The 10,000-nt window shown below is 38.4% G+C and overlaps 1 protein-coding gene across 1 annotated transcript in view; it reads left to right on the forward strand.

Moving 5' to 3' along the window:
• The first annotated feature begins 3,037 nt into the window (after positions 1-3,037).
• BCAS2 (BCAS2 pre-mRNA processing factor) overlaps positions 3,038-10,000 on the forward strand; it is a 29,742-nt gene continuing 22,779 nt past the window's right edge. The window contains exon 1 of the mRNA XM_043029589.2: positions 3,038-3,204. Coding sequence (XP_042885523.1) covers positions 3,130-3,204 — 75 coding nt within the window. The 5' untranslated portion in view covers positions 3,038-3,129. The remainder of the gene's footprint in view (positions 3,205-10,000) is intronic.

Raw genomic sequence — 10,000 nt, forward strand, 5'->3', positions numbered from 1 at the left:
TCTGCCTCAAATTGGGATTCATGGTGTGTGCAACTAGGGGCTGAGCGATTTGTGGCTCGTCTGTCTCAGTGCAACCTCTGTTATGGAGCTTTGGTGGCCAAAAGACTCACACTACTCTTAGCAGTTTCCCAAGCATCCCTGAAAAGCTCTCTCAGAAGAACGAAATTCTTAGGGGTACTCTGCTTGTCGAAAGGTTTCCTGCACATGTTAACTTAGTTGTTGACCTCCCTTATCTCATCATTGTAGAACGAAGTGTCCTTATAACTCCTGGACCACGGACGATTTTTGGCTATGGTCTGTTTTCCAGATGGCCCTATTCACATTCCATTAGGGATTGCACTGTGGTATAGGTGCCAGACCAGCGATAGTCTCATCCACTGACCAGTTCTAACTCTAATTCTGTCAACCATATCTCAGTGGCAAATATAAGCTCACAGCCTATTGAGAAGAGCTATTTCGACACATGACTGAAGCACCTCGGCTACACGATAGCCTCCCACTGGGAAATAGACAAGATTGGGAAGTTAACATTTTAGTCTCCTCCTATGAGAATACAGTCTTGTACCGCAGTAGCACAGACCTCACTAATGTACGAGCTCCTCTGACCTGGCCTGTTATACACATTGTGTAGCTTGAGGGGAGGCCCAGCCAGATAGATCTCAACAGCAAGGATTTACATGCCATCTCCACTCTTCACTGGATTGGCAATCAAGGTGTAGGGGATAGAAGTTTTGACCAGGATAAGTAAATTTCTGGTTCCTTGTGTGCTCAGCAGCACTAATAGAACTGTCTCCCCTGTTGCAGTCATATGGAGCATGACAACTTCAATGTTCTTAGGAGTTATTGATAGTTATGCTTTGATTAGAGACCATCGCGCTAATCTAAATCACTAACGTCTGTGACATCTACAATATCAACATAATTCGTTACAGTGCCAGATGCCCCATTGTGGATTAAAATGAGATATGTTGGAGTCTGACAACTCCTTGGTGAGTTTCTCACTGGCATTGATTATCTCATCACTATCTTCCCCAAGACAGAGAGAGCCTTTGACAGAGGGATATCCCAGATTGCCTTGACCTTATATTCTCGATTGGGACACTAATTTTTGGTGTCCCTTTTACCATCTTCGTGTGCTTTGAGATACACCTATGCAATTTGCTACAGAAACATCTGGGCCTGGCCTTACAGGTGGCCTGGCTGTGTCCATACTTTTGGCACTTACATCACCAAAAGTGACCCAGGGACGTATGTCCTGAGACTGTAGAAGCCTTAATTCAAGGTAACCAGGATTTGCCTGGTTGGTGCTCTCCCTTTTGTCAAGCCCGAGGCCCCCAACGCCTTAGGATGAGAAGTAAAGACGTACATGACAGGGAAGCCAAGAAGAACCTTCTCGCTCATCCTATCTTCGGAAATTAGAGCCATAATGCTCAATCTCTGTCCATCTGTGAACTTATCAGTTTCCTAAAGGAAGGCGAGTGTGGCCTGGTCTTTAGAGACAATGATCATTCCATGAACTCTGGCAACCCTAATTGTCAACCGGCATTGCCTCTGAATCTCCAGTGCCCTCACCCTCTGATAGGCATTGTCGAATCCCTCAAGTTTAAGGTGTACTTTTAACTGAGGCAGGTGCCTAGGGGCTCCAGACTCTTCCTCTGAGTCCGTTGTTGTCTTGAAAGGATATACACAGCCCCGCTTTGCATTGGTAGCACTGCTTGACCCCAGCCTATTCCAAGAGACCAGTCGATTGACCTGACCGAGCCAAGATCAGGTTCCTTATATTGCCGTAGTAAAGGATGAAAGAGCCACAGGAAGTAATCATGCATGGCATCACTCATCCTCCAGGACTCCTGGAGGGAGACCCACCTACTAGATCAACATCTAGGAATCCTTTGGTCACCCTTCCCCAAAGAATCCCCCTAAACAGTCCACGTCAGCAGAAGGAAGAGACTGGCCAGATCTAGGATGGACCCAACTGAAAAGGAAGGTTAACCCCCCAACCCCCACCCCCACCCGAGCCACCACCACGATAAGGCCGTTCCTATATATATATATATATTATATATATATATATTATATATATATATATATATATATGTATATATAATATATATATATATATATATATATATATAAAACACATAAATACACACACTCATACATACATATATATATATATATATATATATATATATATATATATATATTATATATATATATATATATACATACATACATACACACACACACACACACAAAAACATGCACATACACACACACACACACACACACACACATCCACACACACACACACACACACACACAGACAGATATATATATATATATATATATATATATATATATATATATATATATATATTATATATATATATATATGCATATATATATATATATATATATATATATATATATATATATATATAATGCATATATATATATATATATATATATATATATATATTATATATATATATATGTATATATATATATATATATATATATATATATATATATATATATATAATATATATATATATATAGGAACATACATGTATTTATATATGCAGAAACACAGACACACACACACATATGAGTGTGTGTGTGTGTGTGTTTGTTTGAAAGTATATGAAAGTTCCTGATGCAAACTAATTATTTTACCACCACGCCTCATGTCGCAGTTATTCTCGTTTCCACGTCCCTTCCTCTCAAATCTTCAACTATACAAAATGATGCGAGAGCTCTCACACACAAATACAAACACAGGCACGCATTACCATAAGTATTTGTAGTGCAGATTTGTATTAAAAATTAACCAAGATACGCCAAAAAATAAAAAAAATGTATACACATTTCAAATTTGCGATTCATTAATACCCCCATAAATCAAACCGGGATATTTTGTAATCTAATATCAGAAATACTAATGGCAATTGTTTTTTCGTATTTGATTTTTTTTTTTACTTTTCATTCAGTTTACGGACTATTTGTTCTTGTTATTATTAATCCGAATCGCAAGCTTGTTTACATTCGCTGCTCCTCATCAACGCGAAACGCTGGCCGCGGGACGAGACGTTTGTAATATTGCCTTTGATTTTCAACGCGTTCACCATGAGCCACGACGTAATAGTTGATGCATTACCTTATATCGATACCGGCTACGACGAGCCAGGAGTTAGAGAAGCGGTAAGTAATTAGTTAAGTTATAGTATAGTGATACTTGACAAGTTGATATTTGTACTCTACAGAATATGGTTATTATGAACTGCATTAGATATCTTGAAAATTTGGAAGAATTTGAGGCAAATTTCTCGTGTGTGATAACCAAGACTTTCAGACCTGATTTGCATTTTGTCATATGGAATTAGAAAATAATCCAAAGTTTCTGAGTTAGCAACTGCATCTCCCTGGTATATTTCAACCAAATGATGCTTTCACAGATCCTATTGATAGGAAAATTTCTGGTAAATTTTCCAAATAGTGCCACATTGCTAGATTCCTTGAAAATAAGTATTGATGGATTGCTTGGTATCAGTCAAGTTTTGGACAGTCTTAACCCATTTGCGCCAGATGACATGCTGACACATTTCGTGGTTTTCGCATCAGATGCCGGTGAAGAGATATCTGGGATAGGCTGCCACATGGGGTGAGTGAGCAGGCAGCCCAGGCTCGCGGCTTATGCGCCCGAGATTCTCAATGCGTTCTAAAATCCCAGCATTACAACCATACAAAGCCGAATCGCCCTGGCACGAATGGGTTAAGATACAAGGAAGATAGTACTTGCAGTCAATAGAATGAAAATTATATAACAATTTTCATTCAGAGCACTTCCTTTGCAAATTGTTAATAAAGAAGTTATTCAGCAGGTTTGATGTGCCAGCAATACATATTTTCTAAGTCACTCATGATCTTAAAAGTATGATGTCATGCTTACACTTACTGTCTAACTCATTTCTGTGGGATGTTACACAAATGTCATGGTTGAAAGTGTCTTTCCTTTCACAATTATATATTTCTTCCATTTTATTTCAAGAAAATTAACATTTCTGACACTTTATTTTATTTATTTATTTTTTTAATCCTTTTCATTAAACTGTGGATGTGTGTATTTGCTACTGGACGATTTGACAGTTCCTCAGCTGTCACTTGTTGAGGAGTGCTGGTTAGAATAATTTTGTTTCTATTTTTGGGTCGATTATTGGGCATTCTTCATTCAGTATTGTGGCAAAATGGAAAAAAGGGATGTCAGTATCCATCTCGGCGTAATATCAGAGCCCATCAATTGCCCCAAGCATTGAAATTATGCATTTTTGATGGAAGCAATTGAGATAAAATCATCAGAACCGAAGAAAGGTGCAATATCACTTTTTCTATATATGAAGTTATGTGATTTTCTGCCAGCAAATTACATGCTGAATAAAAAAGTATTAACATTGAGGCAATGTCTATTATTATTCAAGGTGCTCTCACCCCATGGGTCCAAGGGGTTAGGTTGGGACTTATGGTTAGAACGCCTGGTTAGGGGCTTTTAACCCATTCACGCCGGGGCAGTTCCGGCTTTGCGCAGTCGCAATACCGGGGTTCTCGAACGCATAAGCCTAACGCCTCGAGATTCTCGGGCGCACAAGCCGCAAGCCTCGGTTGCCCGCTCGCTCTACCCGAGCGCGCGGCTTCCCCTCATAGCGCGTCCAGGGCGTCTGACGCGAAAACCACAATACGTGCTATCACGTCAACCGGCGTGAATGGGTTAAGTGTAGGTTTTAAGTGTATTACCACCAGGTTTGCCAAAAGTGTGTTCCCTTTAAATTTTAATGGTTGGCGCTTCACTTCGTAGATCTTGATTACTGGCAGACATGTTCGATTTTAAACGTTTTTGTTGTTTTTAAGTGCTTATATTACATATTTATTACATTTAAGCTTGTTATACCCCATAAAATCCCTGATATACTTCATACCCTCCCCTACTATCGAGACTTTAACAATTCGAGAAATAGTCATTTGTGGGGGAAAACAATAGCAGATGCACATAATACACATCAGGAAGAATTGTAGACAAAATTTTAAATCATGAGATTCAATGGCTGTACGAAACTGGAAATTTACCAGGCCTTGTTCTTAGACCATCCGGCAGTGGTAAACTATTGTCTAATGTATGTTTGTGGTAAATTTTCAGAATAATGCCACATTACTAAATACTACAAAAGTGGTATATATGGATTTCTCTCAACTTCTACTTTTTTACCTGCAATTCCCCCCCTGAACTCCACAACAAGGTCTTAAATAGTAGGGGAAGGTACTCATCCTGTGACCTTCATCCTGCACTTGTAAACAATTGACTGATGTTTTTTCGTTTTACAAGATGAACACTTATTTGTAAAAGACAAAAACAATTTTATGATGTTTAGTTTTCTGTAGACAGTCATTGAGAGTAACCTTTAGATCAGTTGTTCCTTATTATTAGCAAATCCACCAGTTTGAGTTTTTGAGTGGGTTTTGAGTTGGTTGTTGCATCGTGAAGACGTGTGTTGCAGCATTGGTTCCAGTATGGGATATACATTGGTGACGTGGAGTGTTGCGGCATTGGTTCCAGTATGGGATATACATTGGTGACGTGGAGTACATACAGATGATGTATTCAAAAGGTGTTAACACTAAATATGGAACTATCCCAATTTCCATGTAAAATAAAATAAAAACTGGAAATCATGGTAAGTAGTATGAAGTGCTGTAAGAAAAAGGGGTATAATTAGATTAAGACACAACCAGACGTAGCAAAAAACGACATGATGTAGTTTAATTATGATATAACACCATAAAATCTTTTCTTCTGGAAATGTCAAATAAGTGAGATATGTTATTTTTAAATTAATTTAAAAATGAGTAAAGAGAGATGTTTCCACTGCACTGATGAACTGAAAAAAGAAAAATAGCAACTCTGCAGATGTGCTGACCTTGCCCGCGGAAATACAAAAAAACATAGCTAATAGGCAATGATGTCATGTGACAATAATAGAGCACCAATAAGGAAACAATGGATCTAACAAATTTATCAAGCAATCACAGACATTTGAATGGTGAGTATAGGTCCTCGTTAGAATTTCAAAATCAGTATAGAGATAGCTACCGAGTGGGGCTTTATTAAGTTATTTCATAAAGATGACAGTTCAACACTTAAACTCTTAAGGGACGACACGTAACCCTGCCCCTCCAATTAAGGTAAGTAATGTGCACATTCAGATTGAAAATGCACCTGACACACAGTGGGTTGAAAAGGGGAGGGTCCAAGGGGCTCCCCGTTGACTAGGGTTAATATAAAAACTAGGATAGGTTAAGTTAGGTCTATGGATTATGCTTTGATATTGAAAAATTTATTTAAATCTCCAGCTAGAAATCGCTCAGTACCATGTCAACTTGGGTGTGGTGGTGAGGGGGGGAGTGAAACTCAGAAACAAAAGGTTCCCAGCAGAAATTAATATCATAACTGTGCAAAATACAATGAAAACTACCCGTAAAATATTGTGTAGTACCTAGAGGGTTAGTTGCATCTTTATCCAAATTTACCAAAAAGGGGGGGTCCAGGGGAGGCAAGCCCCCCTTTGGCTAGGGCTAACTTCAAAACTAGTTAAAGTTTGGTCAGTCAATGGGTTAGGATTTTGTAGACAAAAATTCCTCAAAAACAGCGCATTCAAAATTCCTGGAAATCAAGGTAACTATAAGAAAGTGCTATAAAAAAAAGTTGTGATCCAGGGCTAGCTTGAGAACTAGATACAGTTAGGTTGGTCAATAGGTTAGAATTTTGTAGACAAAATACTCTTAAAACAGTGTATTCAAAACTCCCGCTGAAATCATGCCATATGATCGCTATGCACGCAGTATGCCATGTGGATGAGTAAATCACAAAGAAATTTCATGGATATACTACATGACCCAGATTGTGGAGTACAGGGGTGAGAGGAATCCATCAATACCACTTTTGATATATAGTAACACAGCTATTCCGATAATTTACCTTTTTTGTTCTATCGTAAAATGATATTAGGATGTTTAATTCTCATATAGACAACAACCAATGAAAGCTACCCTTTGATCAACTGGCCAATCATAGTGCTTTCATGTTACTTATTGTTAGTGAATTTGTGAGTTTGAGTTTTTCAAATGAGTTTGGAGACATTTGTTACATCGTGAAGACATGTGAGTTTGTTTGTGCTATTGGTCCCATTATGGGATGTACTCCATGATGTGGGATGCATATAGACAATGTATTCAGAAGGTGTGAATGCTAAGTAAGGATCTAGCCCAAGCTTCATATATAGACACCAAAAGAAAGACTCATGAAAAGCAAAGTAACTTTGAAACTTAATAAGGTTAGGTTGGTCATTGGTTAAGGATTTTGTAGACAAAATTAGCCTGAAAACAACACATTCAAATATCCTATAAAAATTGTTTCGTGCTGCGATCATTGTACACCTCAGTACACCATGCAGATTAGTAAATCATAAGGAAACCATATTTTTTACTTTTTTATTTTACAATAGACAAATATATGATGAAACTCAGGTACATTTGTATCATATATCAATGCAATTTGATCATATATTACCCCACAATTTCCTCAATCTACTCCACGGTCTCCCTACTATTGGGTCCAGTTTATGGGAAATAGGGGTGGAATTGCAGATTATATCCACTATACATGAGTAGGAGAGTGTGAGAGGAATCTATCAATACCACTAGACTAGTTATTAATAACACAGCGCTATTCGGAACATTTATCCCAATCCAGACAGGTGTCACGACATACATGACACATGATATCCGGAGATTTTGGATCACTGTGCTATTTTATTGTGCTATGAGTAAGGAGTTAGTTATGATGACATTTGCTATCCTAATTACTATAATTAATCACACCTAACATCCAAAACCTAGATGGCACCACTTCTAGTACCAGTAGGGAAGAGAGCCCTGAATGGCACCTATCCACGGTCTCTAGCAAGCACTATCTTTATAGGCACACAGCAAGTTACCGACATCTTGCTCTAAAGTAATGTCTATGAAGGATGTGCATGCAGATCAAGAAGAGGAAGGTAACTCAAACTATACCCAGTGTCTAAAATGTGCTCCTGTGCCAATATGGATGCCTTTTACTGTGGCACTCACAGTCATAAGCACAGGTTTCCTTCCTCTTTCCTACTTCTTCAAGTTATCTTTATTGTGATTGGTCATATTTTTGTATTTATTCACGTCAGTACATGAATACGAAAAATTAAAGTTGCTTTTTGTCGTCTCATAGTACTGATTGATTTGTCTCACTCCCTACTATTTATATATTAACCCATTGCAGACGGAGATAAATTTGCTTGCCCAGCCTCCAGGATAGGTTTTATTTTAGAAAGAGACCGCTTGAAGCAATATAATTTGAAGCATCCCAGTCTCTTTCAGTCATTCATTGTAAAACTAGAGCGTTTTTTGTGTTTTATTTTTTTGTGTGTTTTACTGAGTTTAGAGACTTATATGTGCCATATGACAGGCTCTATCAGTGCTGCAGTTGACTAAAATTGTAGTATATTATCCATATTAGCTCATTATTTTTTTTATACTCAATGTGATAGAAGTATTTCTGTTTTATGGGAGGACTAAAGGCAACTTTATTTTTTCGTATTTTTGTGCTGTCATGAACAAATACGAAACATATAACCACCTACAATAAAGATAACAAGAAGAGGTAGGGAAGAGGAATGAAACCTGTGCTTATGACTGTGAGTGCCACAGTGAAAGGCATCCATATTGGCACAGGAGCACATTTTAGACACTGGGTATGGATTGAGTCACCTTCCTCTTCTCGTTCTGCCTGCACATCCTTTATCGGCGGTACTTTAGAGCAAGGGTTCATCAACTTAGTGTGTGCCATCGCTCTATAGAGACAGTGCTTGCTAGAGACCGTGGATGGGTGCCATTCAAGGCTCTCTCACCTGCTGGTGCTAGGAAAAAGTGGTGCCATCTAGGTTTTGGACGTTAAGCTTGCACGATATTACGGTAATTATAGTAATTAGGACTGCAGTAGCCATCATCACTCATTCCTTTTTCATAGCAAAATAAAATAGCACAGTGATCCAAAATCCCCGAACGTCGTGTACGTCATGACGCCCGTCGTCAGGCCAAAGCTCCTACGTCATGTATGTCATGACACCCATACGCAATGGGTTAATGTGTGGAAACACCCCTGTATCTCAAATTGGGCCCCAGTAGTAGGGGAGGGCATAAGGAACCCAGTATGGAATGTGTGGCACATTTTGCTCAGATCTTGGTTTTGCAAAAAATAAGATGAAAAGAAAGAGAAAAAAAGAATTAATTGTTGTGCAGTGCGTATTGGTTTTGACACTTATTCAAAGTCTATGAAAGAGAACAGCTAATTTAAGATTTAATTTTCAAGTCCTCTTGTAGAGCATTCCTAATGTAAAAAACACTATTACATGCAGCACTATGTTTTGTTTATATTTACACAGATTGGCATACCCTTATATATCTGACACCCTTTTCAAGTAATGGTTGTATATTAACCCATTGCAGACGAGTGTCATGATATACATGACACAGGAGCTTTGGCCTGATGATGGGTGTCATCACATATATGACGTTTGGGGATTTTGAATGTGCTATTTTATTAATGCTATGAATAAGGAGTGAGTGATGATGGCAATCGTAGTCATAATTACTATATGTACCATAATATTAAGCAAATTTAACATCCCAAACTTAGATGGCACCACTTTCTTCTAGCACCAGCAGGAGAGAGAGCCTTGAATGGCTCTAACAAGCACTATCTTTAGAGAGTGATAGCACACAGCAAGTTGACAACCTCTTGCTCAAAAGTACAATCGATGAAGGATGTGCAGGCAGAATGAGAAGAGGAAGGTAACTCAAACCATACCCAGTGTCTAAAATGTGCTTCTGTGCCAATATAGATGCCTTTTACTGTGGC

The sequence above is a fragment of the Penaeus japonicus genome, unplaced genomic scaffold, assembly GCF_977035675.1.
Source record: "Penaeus japonicus unplaced genomic scaffold, GWHDUDI00000001_assembly GWHDUDI00000025, whole genome shotgun sequence".
NCBI classification, from domain to species: Eukaryota; Metazoa; Arthropoda; class Malacostraca; order Decapoda; family Penaeidae; genus Penaeus; species Penaeus japonicus.